The following is a 22,410-nucleotide window of genomic DNA, read 5'->3' as shown; positions in this document are numbered from 1 at the left end:
TCCCCTGCAGATGGAAACAGGATACCCTAAATCTAAGGAAATCTGCAGACTACAACCCTGGAAACCTCATGGGACAGCTAAGTTTCTGCAAAGGACACAGCTGCTTCAAATTGGCACCAATTTAACAAATGCTTTCTGATTTCTGGTTCCCACTTAAGTTCTCTTGTTCTTTTTGTTTTCTAAAACTTGCCTCCATAGGTTAAGCAATACAAGTACTAGTATGATTGTATTAGTAAAGATGTGGAGATACAAGAATGTCTATGTATGGACTATTTGTCACTCTAAGTTACTTTATCCTGGTAGCATGATCACAATTCCAAAATAATTTACCTTAAGACGAACAGATTTCTTTTCAGCATGGAACTGGAATTGGTTACCACAGGTAAAAACAGGAAGGAAAAAAGCAAACAAAACGAAACACACTAAGTATTGAAAAAGGTATGACTAGAAAAATATGACCTTTTAAACTGAATTGTCCTTGCAGACAACACTTTCCATCTGAAATGTCCACAAAAGTTAAAAGACTTCTTTTATTTTGTCTGTTAAAAGACTGTTTGAAACAATTGCTTTTTCCCGATTTTAATTCATTTTAATATTTCACAAAACAAAATAAGAGGCAGGCACACTATATCTAAGGACTTGAGACCAGATGATACTACAACAGCAAACAGTACACTAGCAATGTTCCTGCATACGGGGCGGGGGGGAGGAAAATAAAAAGACTAACTGATCCATTTGATAAATTCATGTCTGTTTTGATGGACAAAATTAACTTTTGTCTTTCATTAAAATCAAATATAGTACCTGTACACAATAATAAGAAATACAAATGCTGACAGAGTGTGCATCTCTTGATGACCCTGGTTTGGACATTTATTTAAAGGAAGCACAGAAACAGGGAAGAGCAAGCACTATGCACTTCACACACCAAGGAAGTCTTCCATCTGACAGAGGAACAGAAATACAGGATAAAAAAAAAAAATCACTGTGCAACAACATTGCTTTTTCATCGTTAGAGCTCACACTCCTGAAAGACGGCCACAAAAAATCCAGAAAAAAATAGGTTTTAAGATAAGTAAAGAAATTAAAAGGTCAGACAGTTCCTGCTATGGACAAAAATCAGACCTTGCAGTTCTGAGAAACAACATTCCTTATTCTGCCTCAAGTCGAGGTAAGACAGGAAGAATAAGATTTCCAAATGCAGAATCTTGAGTTATGAAGTATCCTGAGGAATGTGCGTGTGCGTGCTGGAAAGAGAAAAACATTTGTTAAAGCATAACTCCCTGCAGTACTGATATAATTCAAGAATTTACAGCTTCTGCAGCATTAATTATTTATTTCTCCCAGTCTGCTCCTCAACTCTGATAGTCAAAACCAGTGTTTTAGATTAGCCGCATCTGAACAGAGCCCATCAAGGGAATTAACTTGGCCGTTCCCTGATGCACATTTTTCAGCAAATGCCATGGAGGTGGGGAGAGTGGTAATGAACTCCTAACCGCTCTCCTTTGCCTAGACCCCATACTTCCACTCCCATCGATAACCAACTAACAGGTCTTGGTATGTGACAGCTGCCACATAGGACTGCCAGAAGTGTGCATCAGTAGTGTCACACAACCTGAGGCTGCGTGTACAAATGACATGTGACGAGACACACTCCTGTACAACATAGGATACCAGCCTTCTGCTCATGTGATGTGTATATGCTTGTTCACCTGAGGAGGGCAGCTGCTGCTTATGGCTCTGGACAACCTTTGTAAAATCGTACATAGCCCTTCCCAGTTCAAAGATTGGACTCCAGCAAGCTAGATGGCCTGCATATTTCTTCCTTCCACCACTTGGCAAAAGGCCTAGCGGATATCAAATTGAGCCTGAGCCAGCAGTGTGCCCTTGCAGTGATAAAGGCTACCAGCACAGTGGGCTACATCAGCAACAGGATGGCCAGCAGACCAAGGGAAGCTACCCATGAGGCTGCATTTGCAATACTGCGTCTGGTTTGAGATACAAACTGGATGGAGTCCAACGGAGACACAAAGAGATGGCTAGTGGCTGGGCTGGAGCTCTCAACGTCCAAGGGGATGGTGAGAGGACTGAGCTTCTTGTAAGAAGAAAAAGCTGAGGGGAGATCTTATGCTGTTTTCAGATACCCAGTGACAGGATACAGAGATGACAGAGCCAGACTCAGGGCCGAGAAAGGCTGTGAGAAGTCCATCCCTGGAGAGATTCAAAACTCGACTGGACCATGCCCTGAACAGTGTGATATAGCACTGCTGTTAGTCATTCTTTGAGCAGGGCACTGGACTAGAAACCTCCAAGAGGATCCTTCCAGCCTACAATGTTCTGTGATCAACACAGGACACCAGCCAGAGCTCATTTCTGCTCCCATTCATTTTAGGAGAAGCTATCTGGGGCCTTTACTGGGTAACAGAAACACAACAAGGCATAGGATATGCAAACAGCTTTGCTAGTTTGCATCTCAACATTTGTACCATTCCTGTGCCCTCTGCCAAATCATGCTGTCTAGAGTGCCAGGAAGGCAGGTGGCCATGCTTTCCTGCTCAATTTCCAATTTCAACACCAAAATCAGCCTCACTTGACATAAGCAAATTAGCAGCAAATAGAAGCCTGTAAATGTACCAGTAAGTTTTCCAAATCTTTCACCCCTGTCACTCCTAAGTCCAGAGTATTTACTTGGCACCTACTCAGATTCAACCAAGGAAACTGTGTGGCTAGTTCCCCCTACGCTTTGTGAGACATTCAGAAGTATGATGAAACTGACTTTTGACCGAGATGTACAAAACAGCTATGATGATACTGTAGGCTACATTCTTACAACCATATTGAGGGAGCATGAACTGACAGATTTAAGCTTTCATCATAACAGAAGAAGAAACTTCACTTGTGACAAATACAGCAATGTATGAAACCTAACCTCTAAAAGGGGCTTTTCATTCTCTCTAGGTGCAGGACTGCTCTCTGAAGGGATGCACATCTAAAACAGAGCCAAGCTAAACTCTGTGTGACTGTATCAGCTAACCTGCAGTGCAGCCTTCTGCTGTGCTGCGATGTGCTGTTGCTCAGCATGATCACGGAAATCCTTGTTCAGCGGTGATCTTGCAAGTGCAATGCTGCAAAAAAGAACAAGATGGAATGATACATACCACAGAAAAAAACGTGTCCTTGCCATTCTAGCCATAGATTCCATGACTTCCACAGCTAGCTCATGATTTATTTGACTCACGGCTTGACAATTGTTAACTATTGTTTGGAATTACTATTTGCTAACATAAGAGAGAAAAGAAAAATGGAGTGACCACAGCTGTATCATTTGACTTAGCATAAACAACTGATGCCAAACTAAACCCAGAAGACTCAAAGTCCTGAAGCCTGTTGTGGCTGTTGCTTATGGGTGGAGTCCCACTGAAGTCAGTGGAACCACTGGTGTGCAACGATAGACAATGTCAGCAATTTTTAAAACAACAGCTTTATGTTTTCACCATTACTCAGTCATTCAGTGACTGGCCTAAACAACTGTCATAAACAGAAGCACTAATAAGAGCTCTGCAGTCTTCAGTACAAGACCAGTTCTTTGGCAGGTGGGTGGCAGATCACTGCTTATGGTAAAGGAGCTTCCTACTGATGTAACTGAAATAATGATCCCCTGATGACAGCTTAGAGTACCTAAAATTGATTTTGCTTATCTATCTCAGTGCAGCATACATTAGGTTTCAAATTAAAATTTCTAAATAGGTTTTATTGGCTTTTATATCTTAAGACTTGTCCAGCCTGTTAACCCAAAAAGAAGAAATAAAAAGCAGGCTTTTTTTTTCCCCAACTCTATATAAGTAACATGATCAGCCATCCTCCAGATAGAGATCAGTGAGGGCTGCCATTAGAGCTGTATCACAAGGCAACTCACAACTACCTCTGAAACTGGCTCTGGAGACTGGTGCTGAAAGCCCAGCTCTCCTCAGTCATAGAGGCAAAAGTATGAAGGACAACAAGGGATCCATGCAAACTCATCAGGCTGACCTTTCCCAGCAGCTTCAATGTCAAGAGCTGATTTAGTAAATCAGTTTTTCAAAAGCAGCCATGCTCATGAAAAGACCTTTAGCCAAATCCACGCCTAAATGCATAATGAAAGCTAAGTAACAATCCTCTGAACAGATTTTATGACAAATATTAAGATAAGCTTCACTGCTCGAGAAAAGTACTACTCAGTTTATTTAAAACACAGTAGTTTCAGTTATTTTGAAGGTATTTATTTTGCATTTAATTCTGTACCCTCTAACTTTTCAATATGATTTCTGTAGATAATCTTAAGGCTTCATCATAGGCTGACACTTTTCAAGAGACGTCTTCCATTCTTGGATAGAGGATTCCCATATGCCAAGGTCAGAAATCAATTAACTCATTCACCCTTATGCTGGCCATGCCCCACTGTTGTGCTTTAGGTACATCAAGCTTTTTTCTGTCAAGTTTGCAGAATTTCTGTGGTCTCGTTTCTGACAACTCTGTGGTCCAAAACCTTTGGCACAACACCCCTGCCACAGAACTGTCAGCTTCTCAAAAATCACACATTAGCCCACCATGCCAAAGCAGAGAGTTTGACTGCTGCTTTGTAGGTTTGCCCCCATCCCCACCTTCAAAATTAGCACATTCTAATTCTGCTCACTAGCATGTAGTGTTATTTTTCCTTAAAGAAAGAAGGTGGCAAACAAGCACTCCCTGAAACTCTGCCAGACTCGCAATGAAGTATGTAAACACTGTAGCCAGGAGTCAGGGGTTGTACATAACAGTATGATATTTCTATTTTCTTCTCTAATCAATAATTTTGCTTGAATAATAACTGTATAGAGAGTCACTCAGAGAACTAACTCAGGTGATTTCAAACAGTCTGCATGCTTTTTGACAGTATGAAGGAATTAAAAGTGAGCTAGAATCTCCTTGAAAAAAGACACAGGCAGCATTCATACTGTATACAGAGCATTTGACTCTTGTAGAGACGCTGTACGTAACAGACTGTGTCTAGAATATGGCACTGCTCTTACTTCTTGCTAACCCAAAAGTTCAACTATCTCTATTTCTCCCCGTAAACCAGCATGTGATTTTCTAGTTACTGATTTATGACAAAAATCTAATCTTTTTGTCTTAAGTTGGAGACAGCTCCCAAACTCAGATTAGGTGTAGAATCATCCTTATGATGAACCTACCTTATGGTGTAGAATCATCCTTACAACACAGCGTCTTTTACAAGAAGATCTGCAGTAACATAAACTGGCTTTGTCTTGCACACAGGGAGTTTCAGGGATAATGCACTCCATGCTGTAACCGTTCTTCTCTAAACACACAGTACCCTGAACCTAATGGTCTGCTACTTCGATTCCTTAGGGCATTTTAGCTTAATAATTAAATGCTTTTTCAGTGCCTGCTACCTGATTCTTCTTTAAGGTTGACTTTAATACATTTGAGTAAGCATATCTGCTTCTCCCCTTCTCAAATGGAAATTATCTAAGCCAAAATTCAAGGTCTGTAAGCAATTTTAAATACTACTATGTTCCTAAAGTGCAAGGTCTATCTGACTGATTATTAAGGATGGTCAGAAAACACTTCTGATAAGTGTTTATCTAAGTTTACAGATCACTTGCTATTTTTTTTTCCTTTGATGTATTCAGTGATGTCCAAACAGGTCTAAGAACATAAAATACCTGGCTCCAGGGTGATTTGTGGAAGACTGGTTTTGCATAAGTAACTTTCTCTTCTCCTTGTCTAGTTCTGCCAGGATTGCAACCCTATTTTTATTCTGGAAACCTGGTGGGAATGACAGAAAAATATTAGAGAGATTTACTTGATTTCTATGGCCCAACTCTAACCTTGTGGAATTAAAAGTCTCTGTACAATATGACATTATGATGAATACACTAATCTTTAAAACTTTGCACCCATCTGAAAGGCTATTAATAAATAGGTTTCATTTTTCCTTTTCTCATTTTACGACATGAAATAGCTTCCTTAAGCTGTCATACATATTAATACATTTTGAAATACAGGTTTCTGTCTTGAGTTAGATCCTACCCCTTCCCAAGCCAGCTCTGGAGCTATAAACAAGATAGACGATCAAATACTTGCCTTTCAAAAAAAAAGTAAACTTACCAGGTTCTAGATTTAAAATGAAGTCACTGAACATACAACTCAATGATAATAAAGGAGTAATACACTCATGGGGCCTAATTTCTCATGCCACTGAACTCAAACTATAATACAAGTTTTATATATATAACGGTTAAGAATGAGATGACCACTAAGCTTGCACATGTGCTTATATAAAAAAAATACAACCTTTTATTCAATCTGTGCAGAAAGGTTTTAGTTTTAATGTATTGATGTCCTTACATATACACACTACCCTTAGCCTGAGTATGACCACAATGCTGGAACAGAGAAGGAAAATTAAACTGTTTGGACACAATACGAGAACGTGGCCTTTATTTGCTCTGTACATCATTATCCCAAAGGGATCTTGTGTACTAGAGTGAGTAGAGTGAGTGAAGTAGAGTGAGTGAGGGAATTTAGAAAATGCCTAAAATAGCTGCTATTTTTATATTTTCAAAGTTGCCTTCTAAATGAAAATGTGGCAAAACTGCTGCTCTTACACAGTACTCTTATATGGTAAAGGATCTTATTGCAACCACCAAGTAAACCAGACACACAAGTCCCAGCTGTTGCCCAGTATGCCTGTACAGCACAATTGAGGACAACAGCTACAGAGCTGACTCTTACAGGCCTCTGTGCCACTAAGGACACTCCTCACGTCAAGAATATACACTTTTTTTTAATCTCTAATTTGCTGCTATTCTATAAATATCAAGCCACTACACTGTAATAAAACAAACAAACACAAAACCAGATGTAAAATCAAGTTATCTCCTTTATTTCCTCCATACAAAAAGTCAAAGTCATTCCCATTGGAAATTGCTGTGTGTTGTGCTCCCACCCTGAGTGCTGTTTTAGTAACACCACTAAAAAATGGCAGCCCACAAGCTGTTAGGAAGGCCAGACATGGTAACTCTTAAGGGGAGTATTAGCATGTCAAGGTAAAGTGATTTGAAATTTATTTTCAGTAGCTGCACTCAAAGTTCATTCCCTTTGAGAGATCTTCTCTTGCTGCTCAATTACATAACCCAATATTCCTTTCATCAGCATGGCTCAGTGAAGGAGACAATTATCAGGTAGAAACCTTCAACTCTAAATAATAATTTGCATCCATATTGCCTTGCTATCAAACCCTCACCTTTTTCTTTTACTATGCCTAACATACACACCCCTAAGCCTCAGTGTCTCAGAGTTCTCAAAAGCAGCAGTTGTTCGATTACATTTTACTGTGGTTTTATGCAAGATTACCCATAATCATCTTTACATTTGTTAACAGATTTTTAAATTAAATTTAATTGATTGCTATTTTTCCATCTGTTAATCTCTCCTTCCCATATGGCATTAGTTCCACTTAAACTCTGTTTTGTAAGTATATTGATTAAGGTCTTCGATGTTTCTCTGCTCTTTAGGTATGGTACACTATCTTTTTTTGAACACCCTACACTTGCAATGAGTTTAAAACATTAAAACACAGCTGAACGTGTGCTCTAAGAGATACAAAGGCTGAGAGATCTTGCTAACAAGCTAAGATTTAACACTTCTGAGTTGCAGCTAGCCCAGACTTTACTTTCTTGTAAATTCTGGAGACGATGCTGTAATAGGATGACTGAAATACCTCTAAGAGGATCTGAGCTAAAGTGATCGTGTCTGTATGCTCATCTTACATGGTTTTCAGCCAAAAAGCTTAATACTTGACATATTACTCACCAGCCTTCTGCTAGTGCTTGTTTATCCCAAACTGCATACATCTTAAATGCATGCTTGGAATTCAGACGATATGGTGACTGAGGCAAGAAAAAGGAGACCGCTTTTTAATACAAGTTGCTGTCAGCTAAAAAATAAAGACTAAATATGCTTACATTTACCATGAAGCAGATGGTATGATTCAGAAAGGCTTGAGACGTGTAAGAATAAAATTTTAAATGCTGTTTTTAAACTGTGATCAGAAACTGTGCAAGATTATCACTGTCTTATTTTAGTATGAGTCTTGCTACAGTATCTTATGGCAGATAAGGGATTCAGAAGAAACCCAGGTATTTTTTCTTCCTTTTCTGATTCCTCTACTAAGAGAGATCTTTTTTTAAAAGAAAAAAAAAAAAAGAGAGGTCTTTTTAAAAATGAAAAGTAGTATTTTGCTCTAGACTTCAGACAGTGCCCATCAGCAACCTGCTGTACTGAAAAAGTCATTTGTTGAAGAGAATTTATTAATGGTAAATAGAAAAAAGCCTACTTGAGAAAATGGAGGAGGACATCCAACATGTACATGTTAGTGCTCCTCAGGTCAGCAATGTTAAGTTCCTACAGGTATTTTAAACTTTTTTAAAGTGCAAAGTAAAACCTGTTAATTTAAAAGTTAACAATGGAGGGGGTGGGACATGAGAAATCCATTTTAGAAAGAAAATCTGGCATCTTTACAAAATAATTCATCATATCTGGCAATACATAAGCGAGACTTCCATTTAGATTCTTCCCTGCCCAGGACCCCAAAGTGCTTCCATAAAAACCAACCTGAAACAGCCACAGAAGTTTCCTACGTCAATTATAAAGAAAGTAATTTTTCATTTGTAGATTTGATATGTCTGTTCTGCTTTCTAGTACTAAAAAAGTGGACATGCGAAAAAAAAAGCCATCCTTAGTATAGACCAGATTCTCATCTATGAAAGGAAGTGTAGATTCTCAAACATAGTAACTTCTTAATAAAGCTTTAAGTTTAGACTTCCCTTAACAGGGCTGAGTTGCACTACTACTTAGAGTTTGAACAGTTCATGAATACTGCAGTTCATTAATATTCTCTGCTTCGCAGACACAAGAGTCCTGACACAAAATGACCCCTTCAAGGCAGCTAAATAGATTAATGGCAGTGTCAGATGTCAAACTGAGCACCTGGATCCTCAGATTACTCTCTAAGGTAGCAGATTCAGGACATTTAACATTTAAACCTGTTCTATCTGACACCTCTATTTCTGACATCGAGCATTGTATTAAGGGCTCTGTGCAGGAGCTAAAAGTTTACTTGCACTGATGTTTTGCATGTGAAAGGCAGAAAATTAGAGAAAGTTGAAGCCTTGCTGAGTGATACTGGGAGCTTTAAGAGCTCACAGCAAGCTTTGCTCTTTAACCTAATGCTAACACCTAATCCTGACACCCAATCCTACCATCCTGCCTATGTCAGTTAGTTCTACTAGCTAACTCTGCATGGCAAGAAACAGTATTACCTTTATCTACTTTTGAAGTTCTTGCTTTTAATCTCATATCTTTTCCCTGATCTGTTGCTTGCTTCAAATTCACGGTATGTATAAGTTTTTTCTAATATGCGTTATTTATCATTTGTCCATAGATGTGTAATGGCACGAAAGAGTCCTCCAACACTTTGTGTTCAAGATACGTGGAAAAATAGTTTGAAACGATACTTCTACTTGGAAAAATGGTTTCAAAGCTGGATGTCTGCTCTAAGGTCTGTACAATAAAAAGCACCATCACTGCACACTGCTCTGCCTGCTCAATTCAGAAAGCATTTCACAGCAATTTCTTTACTGAAAGTGAATGCTTTCATAAATGGTAGCCTTCATGAAGTGAGGCAGCAACCTCTTAAAAAGCAGAATCTAAAGACCTTATTAAACACACAATGCTTCAGAAAAAGGATGGAGTAAGTGTATTTTGATTTCCTTTTCCACTTATGACTACTGGCATCACAATACATCATCTAATAGTTTGCTGCACATCAATGCTTTTCAGTAACAATTTACATTTGGATATGCTTTCATATACGTGTGTGACAATGAAACAAAAGGCACATTAGTAATTCAGTAAATTAACTTGAATTACTAAAAGGTATATTAATATTTTGTCTGTCCCTCCAGAAAACAACTACATGCATAGCTGAATGTACGTCGTTGACTGCTTTATGGCCGCAAAGTTCTCCAAGGAAAGAAATACGCTGCAGCCCTCAGGTACTAGGAGGTGCTTTGAAAGCACTCTTGTGATTAGAATTTCAAAGATGAGGAGCTGCATATGACTGCAGCAAAACCAAACAAAATTGATCAAAAGTCGTACTTTAGGCCATTGCTTGAAACTAAAGTTGCTGGGGGAGGGGAACCCCAATCCATCCCACTCCTACCAGTTTGATGTCAGTGCCAGCAACCTGGAGAAGGATCACAGGTCAGCAGTAGAGCACCTGAAGAGTTGCACAAAGGAATTCCAGCCACTCCAGCAAGTCAGCTTCATCAGGGGCCCAACTTAAATGCCTGTATGCAAACGCACGCAGCATGGGGAATAAACAAGAGGAGTTAGAGACGTGCGCACACCTGCAGGGCTATGATCCTATTGGCATCAGAGACACGGTGGGATGGCTCCTTATGACTGGAGTGTTGGAATGGAAGGATACAGGCTCTTTAGGGAGGACAGGAAGGAAGACATAGAGGGGGTGTCACCCTCTATGCCAATGACCAGCTGGAGTGCATGGAGCTCCGCCTGGGGGTGGATGAGGAGCCAACCACGAGCTTATCAGTCAGGATTAAAGGGAGGGCAGGGACAGGTGACATTATAGCAGGGCTCTGCTACAAGCCACCCAACCATGAAGACTGAGCAGATGAGGCCCTCTACAGACAGATAGGGGCAGTCTCACATTCACATGCCCTGGTCCCTCATGGGGGACTTCAGCCACCCTGGTATCTGTTGGAGGGACAACACCGCAGGGCATAACCAGTCCAGGAGGTTCCTGGAATACGTTGATAACTTCCTTCTCCAAGTGACAGCTGAACCAACGAGGAGAGGTGCTATGCTGGACCTTGTTCTCACCAACAAGGAGGGGCTGGTGGGGAGTGTGAAGCTCAAGGGCAGCCTTGGCTCCAGTGACCATGAAATGGTGGAGTTCAAGATCCTTAGGGCACCGAGGAGGGAACATAACCCCCATTTTTAAAAAGGGAAAAAAGGAAGACCTGGGGAACTACAGGCCAGTCTCACCTCTGTGCCTGGCCAGATCATGGAGCAGATCCTCCTGGAAACTATGCTAAGGCACATGGAAAACAGAAGTGACTGGTGACAGCCAACAGGCCTTCACAAAGGGCAAACTGTGCCTGACAAATTTGATGGCCTTCTACCACCATGGGGTTAGAGCATTGGTGGATAAGGGAAGAGCAACTGATGTCATCTACCTGGACTCGTGCAAAGCATTTTGACGCTGTCCCACACAATATCCTTATCTCTAAATTGGAGAGACATCGATTTGGTGGACGGACCACTCAGTGGACAAGGAATTGGCTGGATGGGCACATCAAAGAGTTGCAGTCAACAGCTCAATGTCAGTGACAAGTGGCTTACCTCGGGGGTCAGTATTGGGACCAGCGCTGTTTAACATCTTCGTCAGGGACACGGACAGTGGGACTGAGTGCACCCTCAGCCAAATTTGTGGATGACACCAAGCTGTGTGGTGGGGTCAACACGCTGGAAGGAAGGGACGCCATCCAGAGGGACTTTGACAGGCTGGAGAGGTGGGCCCGTGCAAACCTCATGAAGTTCAACCAGGCCAAGTGCAAGGTCCTGCACATGGGTCGGGGAAATCTCAAGCACAAATACAGGCTGGGCGGAGAATGGATTGAGAGCAGCCCTGAGGAGAAGGACTTGGAGGGTTTGGCTGATAAGCTCAATATGACCCAGCAATGTGCATTCACAGCGCAGAAGGCCAACCATATCCTGGGCTGCATCAAAAGAAGTGTGACCAGCAGGTCAAGGGAGGTGATTCTTCCCCTCTACTCTGGTGAGACCCTACCTGGAGTACTGCGTCCAGCACTGGGGCTCCCAGCATAAGAAGGACATAGACCTGTTGGAGCAGGTCGAGGAGGGCCACGAAGATGATCAGAGGGATGGAGCACCTCTCCTGTGAGGACAGGCTGAGAGAGCTGGGGCTGTTCAGCCTGGAGAAGAGAAGGCTCTGGAGAGACCATATAGTAGTCCTTCCAGTACCTGAAGGGGGCCTATGAGAGAGCTGGAGAGGGACTTTTTACAAGGGCATATAGTGATAGGACAAGGGGTAATGGCTTCAAACTGAAAGAGTAGATTTAGACTAGATATAAAGAAGAAATTCTTCACTACGACGGTGGTGAAACACTGGAACCAGTTGCCCAGAGAAGTTGTGGATGCCCCATCCCTGGAAGCGTTCAAGGCCAGGTTGGATGGGGCGTTGAGCAACCCGGTCTAGTGGAAGGTGTCCCTGCCCATGGCAGGGGGGTTGGAACTGGATGATCTTTAAGGTCCCTTCCAACCCAAACCATCCTATGATTCTATAACACTATGCTTGCACACAGATCAGACTCAAGACACAGAGCAGCGAAGTTTGTAGATGATGACATAATTCAATGCAGAACAGCACAATCTTCCTTTTTAACACAGGCTCGGTGAACAGAATGCTACGCCTAGCTGCTCACTGTGGTATGTGAATGTGCTCATATACCTTTACGCCAAAAGGATAAACAACTGCCAGGACAGAAAGAGACCTTGTAGAATTGCTACAGCCTGCAGCATAGAATTCTGTATATATTTCAAGAGCTTGGTTCTTTCAACATACCAGAACTCTTTTCAGAAAAGTTCAACCCTGTCTGAAGCAGGACCTGTATTTCTTCTACCTGTGGACACCTAAAGGAGAGTCCTTCCTGAGCAGTCACATTTTTCTCACCTCAGAGGCCTTCCTCTAGGAGAACACACACATGGGAGTCTTTAATTTAGTAACACGCAAGGTACACTCTGGCCTTCTGTGCACAAGCATTACAAGAGCAGCATTATTAACGAATGTTGTGTAAGTACTGTGAAATTTGCTGCAGAAGCAGTGTATTACTGAGCACCTGAAAGTAATTTCTATAATTTAGAAGATGATTTCCTCCCCTGCTACCAAAATGTACCACTCTGCTCTATGAGCTCATCTTGTGGACAATACACAGCATGTTAAAAGCTTTTCCATTTCTTTTAAATGCTGTAATAAGTCTCAGGCAATCAGTTCCATGTGGTACCAACGGCCTGAAGTAAGGTTTTCATTCAATTCTCTTTGGTTTTCCTGCACTCATACGCAGTGCCTCATCTTTGAGATTCTAATCAAAAAGAGTGCTTTACTAAGAGTCCAATGAATTAAAGAAAGTCCAGTCCACAAAATCTTAACCTTTATAGCCCTAGTCTGCAATTAACAGAAAACTCAATGAACTCCTAGAAAAATAGCTGGTACTGATTAAAGGGAAAGAAACAACTTGGTACAAAAAATTACTAACACAGTCTACCTGTGTAGAAGGCTAACGTTTAATTCATCCTTACAGTTCTGTATGAGTAAGTGCTACCATTCATAAGTAAATCCCTATTCCTTTTGTTCAAGAAGAAGGAAATGAGAGAATTAATTGCTTGAACAGCACCAATATGTGTGCCATGCAACAAGCATTTGTCTCAATCGTTTTCACTACTACACTACATCTGGCCAAGAGAAGGTACAGAGGCCTTGAACTGTTGCTCATATTTACCTGTTCCTTTCTAATTTTCCTAGGTGTATTACTTATAGTCTCATTTGGGTGATTAAACTTGATAAAGTTTCTTGCCTGCTTAGTGCAAATAATTTTCATATGATAATTAAGCAGTTCCTTTAGTCAGTCTCTAAAGGGTATTTCAAAGCATAAAAGCAGATTCCAAGGCTCTATTAAATTATAAGCCTCTGGAATCTGGAGGGAAGCAAAGGCATTCTGGCACAAAAATCCCTATCCTAATTCTCAGTAAATTCACATATTCAAGAAAACGTAGCTTTAACTCTCCATGACAACATTCTATTCCTTGCAATGATGCTGACTTGGTATTCACAGAATAAAGCAAGATTTACCATGGCATACCAAAAACTTCTCAGAGTTAAAATTGGCAGACAACTATCTGCAATCGGCAGTATTCCTCTCTCAACACTTTATAAAAGCTCAACAAGCGTTACTAAAACTGCCTTCTTTTTGTCAAGTAGCAAATAAAATCTGTCTTTTGGACCAACACATTTCTTCTGTTTTGAAAGCAGAGGGCCGTTGTGGGGGGAGGAAACCACACAAGTGATCTGGTACCCCTTCAAAGCATCAGCACTTCAGAATTAATTACACCCAGCTTTGTGGGACTGCTTTCCCAGGTAAGGACACTCACACATAAATGTGCATGAAGAAGTCTCAGGCTGCTGGGAAACAATTCTGAATTAATTTCTCAGAACCAGCAAGTGAACTGTCATACCTGAGAAGCTTTTTTCCTCCTCAGCTCTTCCACAGAAGAGACAAGCCTCAGAGTTCCACTAAGACTTCCAGAATGCACCTCTAGAGGGCGATTTAAGACCCTCCTTCAATTTACCGTGTGACCCACCCCCCCCCCCGGCCCCCCAGACCCTAATGCACATGCTAGGTAGATGGACCATTTCTAGGTATTTCTAGGACCGTTTCCACATCTTGAACGATTTTATGGATGCAATTCAGATGCGTCATCACGCAAAGAAACATTCATCGGAATTAGCATTATGATTTTATTTGGCTTTTCCTCCTAGGCCTGGCCGCTTGCTATCTATCCTTGACAGCTATTACTGCCTGGGTCTTGCTGCACCCAGTGTGGAATATATTAGACTTCTGGCTGTTCCGTGATACTGAGCCCAAGAGCTGCAAGTCATGTTCAACACTAAGCATTGTAAGTGTCTGAGAGATGCTTCAGGAAATAGCTACAGCACCACAGGCATGACAGGTACTTCATAACTTGAGCACGAAGGAACACATAGTAATTCAAAGTAAATAACCAGCCATCAGTGGTGTCTTTCAAGCATTTAATGTGTGTGTCTTCTTCCAGAAAGCTTGCTTACATTCTGCTACTTTCAGGCCCACCTTCCTGCCTCTCTTCCCCTTTTTGCTCTTTCTATACAATAAACTTACGGTTTTGGTGACTTCATTAACATTTTGCACATAGTCTTTCCCCTTGAATACTTAGATTAAAACCTACCTTGTCCTGAAGGATTTGCTGCCATCCCTCAATTTTCAGCCCTAGTTTTATTCAGCTGCAGTTCAAATCTTTTAACGACACAAATATCTGCAAAACAGGCACAATGTAAGATAAATATATGCCTTTAAAAGAAAAGCTTGGATTTCATTCTGTTATAGATTTTGTAAACGTGGCAACTGTTACAAAGCATAAGGCAAACACAGCATGTGTATTGCTTAAAACATGTAATACTATTTATATTGTTCTGACTGAAATTTTTAGCTTGAAATATCAACAGTTGTGATTAATTCTTTTTTGGATTCTAGTGACTTGAGAATAACCTTTAGTCATTCTGGAGTCATACACACTTTTTCCTAACAGAACTTCTTCCTGACAAAGCACGTCGGACTACACTTAAAAGCCACATTGAAGTATTATAGTCCTTAAATGCTAAAGCCCTGAAAGACCTCAGTTTAGGGTCTAACTCAAGAAAACTGATTCCTTGAGGAAAGGAAACCTAAATCCCAGTTAGAAGGCCTGCTGAAGGGTACCATCCTCACAGCTGTGGCAGAACAAAAAGGGATGCCCGCTCCTCAGCCATACCTCACCTCGGGCCACCATCAACTTCTGTGTCCATTCAGGTGCCGGTCTGTGAAGCGCGGTGGCGAAGGGCTCCAGCTCAGCCGGGTGGAGGGGAGGGACGGCAGCACCGAACCCTGTGGGAAGCGTGGATCAGTCGGTCAGATTCCAACAGGAGGCCAGGGAACAGGTACCCCCCCCGAACTGCGGGTCCCTGAGCAGCAACGCTAGCGCAACGAAAAGGTAATTAAACAACGCTATTAATGAAGAGCAGTGACACCGGTCAGAACGAGTTTCTCCATGATAAACGGCCTGACCCGGACGGCGGCAGCGGGCCGGGGAGAGGCGCTCCGGGGGGCCAGTCACCGCGCAGCCGCTGCGGCCCGCCCAGGTCCGCGGGGCCCCACCAGCGGCTGGCAGGCCGCTGACAGGCGGGCACCACGCCGAGAGCCCCAGGGCGCGGCGGGGGGAACCGGGCTGTGAGGCGGGGGGAACCGGCGGGAAGGGGACGGGGGGGCGCCGGAATGGACTCCCCCCCCCCCCGCCCATGTGGACTCTCCCGCTCACCCGCTCACCCTCTCCCCCCCCCCGCCTACAAGAGACGGACTCTTCCGCTCTCGCCCTCCCCGGGCCGGCGGGGCCGGGGCCCTGCCCTCCCGCTACCCACCTGCCCGCAGGCTCCGTTCCGCTGCTGCCCCCGCCGCCCACCTCTAGCCGCAGCCCGGCGGCCTCACGGCCATCCCGCCCCACCCCCTTCCCGACTTGGCTCGTCCCGCCCAGCCCCGCCGCAGCCAATCAGCTCGCGGCACATGCGCATGACGCAGCGACGGCGCGACGACGCCCCCTCCGCCCGCCCCGTCTGTCTCCTTCCCGGGCGGCGGCGATGCGCGTCACCTCGCGTAGTTTGACGGACAGGTCGGAGTGGCCAGTCCGCTTCAAGGGGACTTCAGGCATCAGCGTGGTTAAATGGGGGGGGAAAGAAAAGTGGAAGGGTTGTTTAATTTTTTGTCTCGGCCACGGAGTTTGAACACGTCAGGAACGACTGCTCGGCACGGATTCCCGAAAGGGCTGCGCGTTCACGTTGCTGTCGCGTGGCTTGCTTCCCAAGCGTCGAGTGACGGCTGTGTAAACGAGAGCATCTCTTGCTTCCCAGGCGTCGAGTGACGGCTCTGTAAACGAGAGCGTCTCCTCCTCGGCCGCCCGTCCCGTCCCGTCCCGTCGGATGAGCCTTAGTCCTAAGCACCCACCGCCGACTCCTGCCCTGCGCCCCTGTGGTTACGAGGCTGCAGCTGGACTCCAGCCCGGCTGGGCCGTGACTGGGTCTGTGGCCCTGAACAGCCGCGCCCCCGATCGCACGCGGCTAAAATCAATTCTTCAGCAGTGCCATAAATAATAGCACAGGCTGCAAACAGATGGGGCCGACGCTGACCTCTGGCTAGCCAAGAAACCGGTCACTTTGCCTACTTAAGTTTTATACGCAGGCCTTTTTCTAAGGCAGTAAACAATTTTCATGAAAGGCCTTTTTTTTTAGAACCAAATTTGAAGGTAAGTACAGCAAATCAGTTACTTTTTTTTTTTATTATTAAGTCTTAGTTCAAGATGTCTCTAGTTAGATACGTTTTTACTGCAAGATATTCAACTTTTTAATACTGAGGTTTTGGTGGTGTACATAACAGGCGTTTCTGAGCAAAAAAGACACTGACTTACGGCAAGGGCCATCTTGGATCTGGTAGTCAAACCTTCTGTACACTGCAGGGCATTTAATTTCATCTGCTTCCTCTTCCATCAAGTCTTAGAAGTCCATAACCTCATCACTCTCCAGGCCTAAAGTGGAAAAAGGGCTTATTAAAAAGTGTTGCTTTAGTTACGATGCAATTATTTATATTGGTAAGAACATACACAGGGTATACACAGTCCTAAATGCCACCCTAGTCTCTTAGCTTGGACAACCAAATAGATACATAATTTTTTAAGGTCTTCTGCCACAGACAGCTATACTAGATGATGTAGAAATAAATTACATTTTTGACACTGTACAGAATGTATAAAAATCCTATCAGTATCTATAGTAATCGATTCATTGGACTTAAAATGGTGTGCGTTAGTAGTATGCATACAAATTCTGTGAGATAGGGAATGTTCTGCTAACCAAATATGCTGTCTCGTCCATGCATTTATACTTACTTTTCAAAGCCTCACTAAGTGTGAAAATTGTAAAGCTGAACAAATTTATTTCTAGAGGCTTGTAACGACCAGATTTAGAATTTGGTTACCTAGATTGTTTGCCTGGTAAAACTCATCTCTGGGTGTTTGCCTGTGTTAATTAAAACTCAAACCAGCACCCGAGCAACCAGCAAACATCTGACAATCTAGGGGAGTTTTCTGTTTGCTTTAAAGCTGTGTTAATTAATACTGTGGAAAGCAAACATTGCTGCCTTTCCCACACACAGGCATTATTTTCAACTCTTCTCTTTGCCTGAAGAGGTGATTGAGCGCCTTCCCTCCTTCTGATGTTTTGGGGTTGTTTTTTTTTTCATTTTTGTAATTTCTCATTGTGCCTTGAGAACCATCATATGTGCTATTTTTTTTCATTTTAATTATTCTCTCTTGGATGATCTGCAGCCCATTTTACCTCAATATCTTGCTTGTAATCCTTAACTGCTGAGAAGCATTGCAAGTGAAGAGCAGCGCAGTGCCCAAGCTAATAATCCTACCTGGTGCATTTCTCTGCATTGTCATGCCAGGACTGAGGATGTATCAGTCATTCTGAAAAGCTGCAGTTTGAGACGGAAAGGCTTAGCTGCTGAGCTCGTCTTTGACACAGCTAATGCTGGTAAGAAGAATTAAGTAGTGGACCATGGTCCTTGGCTGGGGATCGAGGAAGGAAGGTAGAAAAGGAAGAAGTAGCAGGGCAAAGAGGAGGAGTCACCAGCAAGGAAACCCAGCTGCAGAAAGGTTGGGACTCATGAAAAAAATCTTCAGTTTAAAAAAAAGGCTCTTCTTGAAGAATGCCTCACAAATCTGGCCATGCTGGTTCTTGAGCCAAAAAAATGCTGTTTGTCAGGCTGGCTGTTCTTGTCATCTCAGTGTAGAAGGAGCTTTGTATCTCATTAAATAAACAAAATCTGAGTTAAACTGAATGTGATACTGAATAATCATAAACTGCCGTATTTCAGAATTGCCATGGGCAGGTCTATTCACTGTAGGCTGCTTGCAGTTGACAGAGCTGAGGTAAAACAGTGATTTACTCTTTTTCTTTCTTTTTTTTTTTTTCCCCCCCTAAGTGCAAATGGGCTGTGGGGGATGTCTCCTTGGCATGAACCAAGATCGTCCAGAAGGGTGCTGCTACTTCCAACTAGCAATGCTACTCATACAGATCCATTCTAAACACTTCCTTTTATTTCTATATTTGTTGTGCTTGTCACAAAACCAATCAACCAACCAAACAAACCATCAAACAAATTAGAAAGTTTTGAAGAGTCCTTAAACATTTTCTTTGGAATACTTTTTTATATCCAGTTGCCTCAAGATACCGTATCCATAGTTGTAGTCCTTCTCTGTGGTTGGACTTCTGATTTTTCATTTGATGGTCGTTTAGCACAGACTTCCACTTTTTATCACAAGTTCCCTGTCTTCCCACAATCCTGTTTATTGCTTCCCCATCAAACTTCACAGCTTTGAAGGCTTCTGATGCAGCAGAAGCTTACCCATTAGCTTAAATGTGTGCGTGAGTTTTGCTGTTGACTTGAAAGTGATCCCATCTCTGTAGAGTCAACAAGCACGTGCATAAGATTTAACTGGGTCAGGTCAAAAGCCTGCTCTCTTCAATCTCTGCAGTACAAGACATGAGCTGTAGTAGCATAGGGAAGGAAGATTTTAATTTTTCTACACCCGCTAGAATGGTCTTGTTTTGTACTAGTTTTGTATGTGCTTATGTGCAAACAGACACAAACGTTAATCATCTCCAGGTAGAGCACAGGGGGAAAAAGCTGAAGTGGCCAAGGAGAGGCTGTCAACAGTCGGGAGAAAAGCTTTTACTGCCATTGACCTGGCAAACCAGCCAAGCCTGACAGTCTGGCTGCTGTGGCCTCCAGCCTACCTTAGTGTTTGTTGTCTGTACTGTCTGGAGTGTGCTATAGAGAAGAATCCTATAATTTAGGCTTTAAATAGAATACTTGATGAAAAGCAGGTGGGTTTTACATGTCTGGTCCTGTAAATACATTCAACCTGAAGTTGGCCTCCTGCTCTTCATTGTAAACCCTATTGCCATTTTGTGTCTCATTATCTGAACAAGGAGATGAATATGCATTACAAAAAGAATGTTATGAAACAACTGAGAGTCCTTCTCAGGCTCAAACGGAGCACTTACAAAGCCATCTACCATTATAAAAACATCCTGAGTGGTATTGTTGGATGGCCTGGCACTCCAGATCAGAACAGCAGTAAACCACTGGTGTTACCTATCTTTAAATTTGTAAATAGGTTTTCCTACAGGTGACTTTCTGTTGTTATTAAGGAGTTGCCCCAATCCTTGCTTTGAAGAAAAGCACTTCGCCACCTAATACTGTATTGCTGACATGTAGTGTATTTGCTGCTGTCTGTAACATCTGTCAACTTATTTTAAAATTAGGAATTGTATTAAATAAGAAAATGTTCTTTTTTAGAGGATTTAGACAGGCAATAGAGAAAGCACCTGGATCTCAGAATCCACCACCAAACTACTTCCATACCAACAACTCTAGGTATGTTGTACGTAATGCAACTCAATAGCACTGCATAGAATCTCTTCAAAATTCCTGTTCTTGGTTATGCTAGCTTATGTCCCACCCTTAGTAAAAATGACAGGAGATGTAACATAGACAGAAGGATCTCCAGTTGGTGCCAGAGATGCTTAATTATATCAGCTCTGGTTGAGAAGATACAGCTGAACAGCGGAAGTAATATGAGTACTTCCTGAACTAATACTGCCTTAATGGAGTGCAAGAGTATCATTGAAAAGGCCGGATGAGAAGGCAACCTGTAGGTCCTTCCTCTCTCTAGTTATCCTAGTAACAATCCAAAGAGGTAGCCTGTATGACTTTCATTTCCGTGACACAGAGGCAGAACTATTTTCTTCAGAAAAAAACGTGAAACTGGTGACTCTTGAATTGGTAAGATTCTTTATCCCCAAATTGACCATTTGTCTTCTTGCCCAGTTAGCATTATACGCATACCTATTCTGTTGTATCTTGTTTCTCAGCTGAAATGATGTAAAGATAATAAATAGCTAGGATTTTGCTAGGAGACCATGCCAGTTTATTCAGGTTAACTTGAGTGAAGAGGTGGGCATTGAATCACAGCCTCTCTACAGCCAGTCACTGATTTTGGTTCTCACTGTGTATTTTATTCTGCTGATTGCATGTTTCATGTGCTGATTGGTTTTAGCTTGGTCAATGTTTAACAAAAAGAAATCTATCAATAAAAATATCAAGGGAAATATTACAGTGATAAAATTATACCAGCACAGCTGGTGGTATGGAGTAGGAACTCGAGAATGGAGCATTACCATATTTTTAATCACTCATCATTTCTTAGCAGAATTAAGACATTTATTTATTTCAGTGCTGCTACTATTCGAAAAATAGACACTTTCCTTCCTCAGTTTTTGGCTGTACATTCTTGTGCCTTCTGCTGGAGCCAGATGATCCACATGCTGATGCATTTAGAGGTTTTCTATTTGTGTGTGGAAAAAATTTCCTACAAGAAGTCAGCTACATAGTGTACCTTTTCTGTTTTGTTTCATGCACAGAAGATGTGGAGTTGTTTATGGCCTCTGTTGATAATGCGTGACTAGTTCTAATCAAGGTACAAGAATTTGCTCCTAACTCTTAATTTTTCAAGTGCAAGTCTTAAAATGATTTATCTTCTGTCTTTTTGAAGTTTCAGCTCTCGAAATCAAGTACATAAGATTCTCATCTTCCATGTTAAAAAAAATAAACATGAGTTTCTCTCATGGCTGAAGAGGAAGTTAAAAAGTCGCCTCAGTCTGTGATAGCAACTTGCAGAGAAGACAGCAAAGAAAAGGCCAGCCAGTCGGACAGGTTTTTCAGATGTCAAATTTAAAGTAAGTTTCATACATTTTGAGAGATGATTTATGATTTTTGAAGTCTTCTGGTTCTCAGTATGATAGTTTGCATCTGCTACTGAAGGTGTATACCATTGTTAAACCTAGATTGCTGCCTATACAGATATTTACAGGCTTAGTACTCACTGAAATCAGAGGATGATAGACATCTGTCTTTAGTCCGTAAGAGATTTACAGATACCCTAACCCTGTCTGTTACCCTAACCCAGGCACAAAATGCATGTTATTATCAGAAATGATTTATAGTGAACATTGATATTGAAGTGACCTAGGCATCAAGACAGGAAAGAGACTGCTCAACAGTTAACCATCTTGACTTCATAGCACGCTATGGTGTAGGAACTCTGAAGTTCTTCTGCTAATGTCTTCTGAACTTTTTCCAGACAGACTTCAGTTTGCTTGTATTCACAGATGTACAAATATTCCTGTATTTTGCATATACTGATCCAGTTAGTTATTTGAAAATGTTTCTAAGTAGTTTGTGTCAGATGAAAAGACCAAGGATGACATATTTCAGTTCCAAGCAGAAGCCATCCAGGTAACAGAGATAAATGTGATTAGTAAACAAAGAGCTTATATTGCCTGTATATACAGTATTCACA

General features: G+C 42.1%; 1 protein-coding gene across 10 annotated transcripts; it reads right to left on the bottom strand.

Annotated features, from left to right (window-relative positions):
- Positions 1–563: 563 nt before the first annotated feature.
- Positions 564–16,491, bottom strand: INIP (INTS3 and NABP interacting protein). 10 transcript variants are annotated; one of them, XM_087742514.1, is made up of 7 exons: positions 16,352–16,429; positions 15,709–15,911; positions 15,127–15,213; positions 10,268–10,394; positions 5,706–5,808; positions 3,035–3,125; positions 564–1,247 (listed from the first exon to the last, which is right to left on the bottom strand). In XM_087742514.1, the coding sequence occupies exons 5-7, from the start codon at positions 5,741–5,743 to the stop codon at positions 1,152–1,154; spliced, it is 225 nt and encodes a 74-aa protein (XP_087598640.1). In that variant the 5' UTR covers positions 5,744–5,808; positions 10,268–10,394; positions 15,127–15,213; positions 15,709–15,911; positions 16,352–16,429; the 3' UTR covers positions 564–1,151. The 10 variants fall into 10 exon arrangements, with proteins under 10 accessions (XP_087598640.1, XP_087598641.1, XP_087598638.1 ...); XM_087742515.1 differs by lacking the exon at positions 10,268–10,394 and adding an exon at positions 7,858–7,934; XM_087742512.1 differs by having other exon boundaries at positions 15,714–15,911.
- Positions 16,492–22,410: the final 5,919 nt, after the last annotated feature.

Source organism: Nipponia nippon, unplaced genomic scaffold (assembly GCF_047370975.1).
Source record: "Nipponia nippon isolate SJK-2023a ecotype South Korea unplaced genomic scaffold, ASM4737097v1 scaffold_8, whole genome shotgun sequence".
Lineage (NCBI taxonomy): Eukaryota > Metazoa > Chordata > Aves > Pelecaniformes > Threskiornithidae > Nipponia > Nipponia nippon.
This window is presented reverse-complemented; position numbering and strand designations above follow the sequence as displayed.

Coding starts and splice junctions, on each gene's coding strand:
- INIP (XM_087742507.1), bottom strand. CDS start 15,151: ATGGCAGCAAATCCTTCAGGACAAG. Junction 5,809..15,126: donor AGCAAATCCTTCAGGACAAG/GTAGGTTTTAAT, acceptor CATTCCCACCAG/GTTTCCAGAATAAAAATAGG. Junction 3,126..5,705: donor ACAAATCACCCTGGAGCCAG/GTATTTTATGTT, acceptor TCTTTTTTGCAG/CATTGCACTTGCAAGATCAC.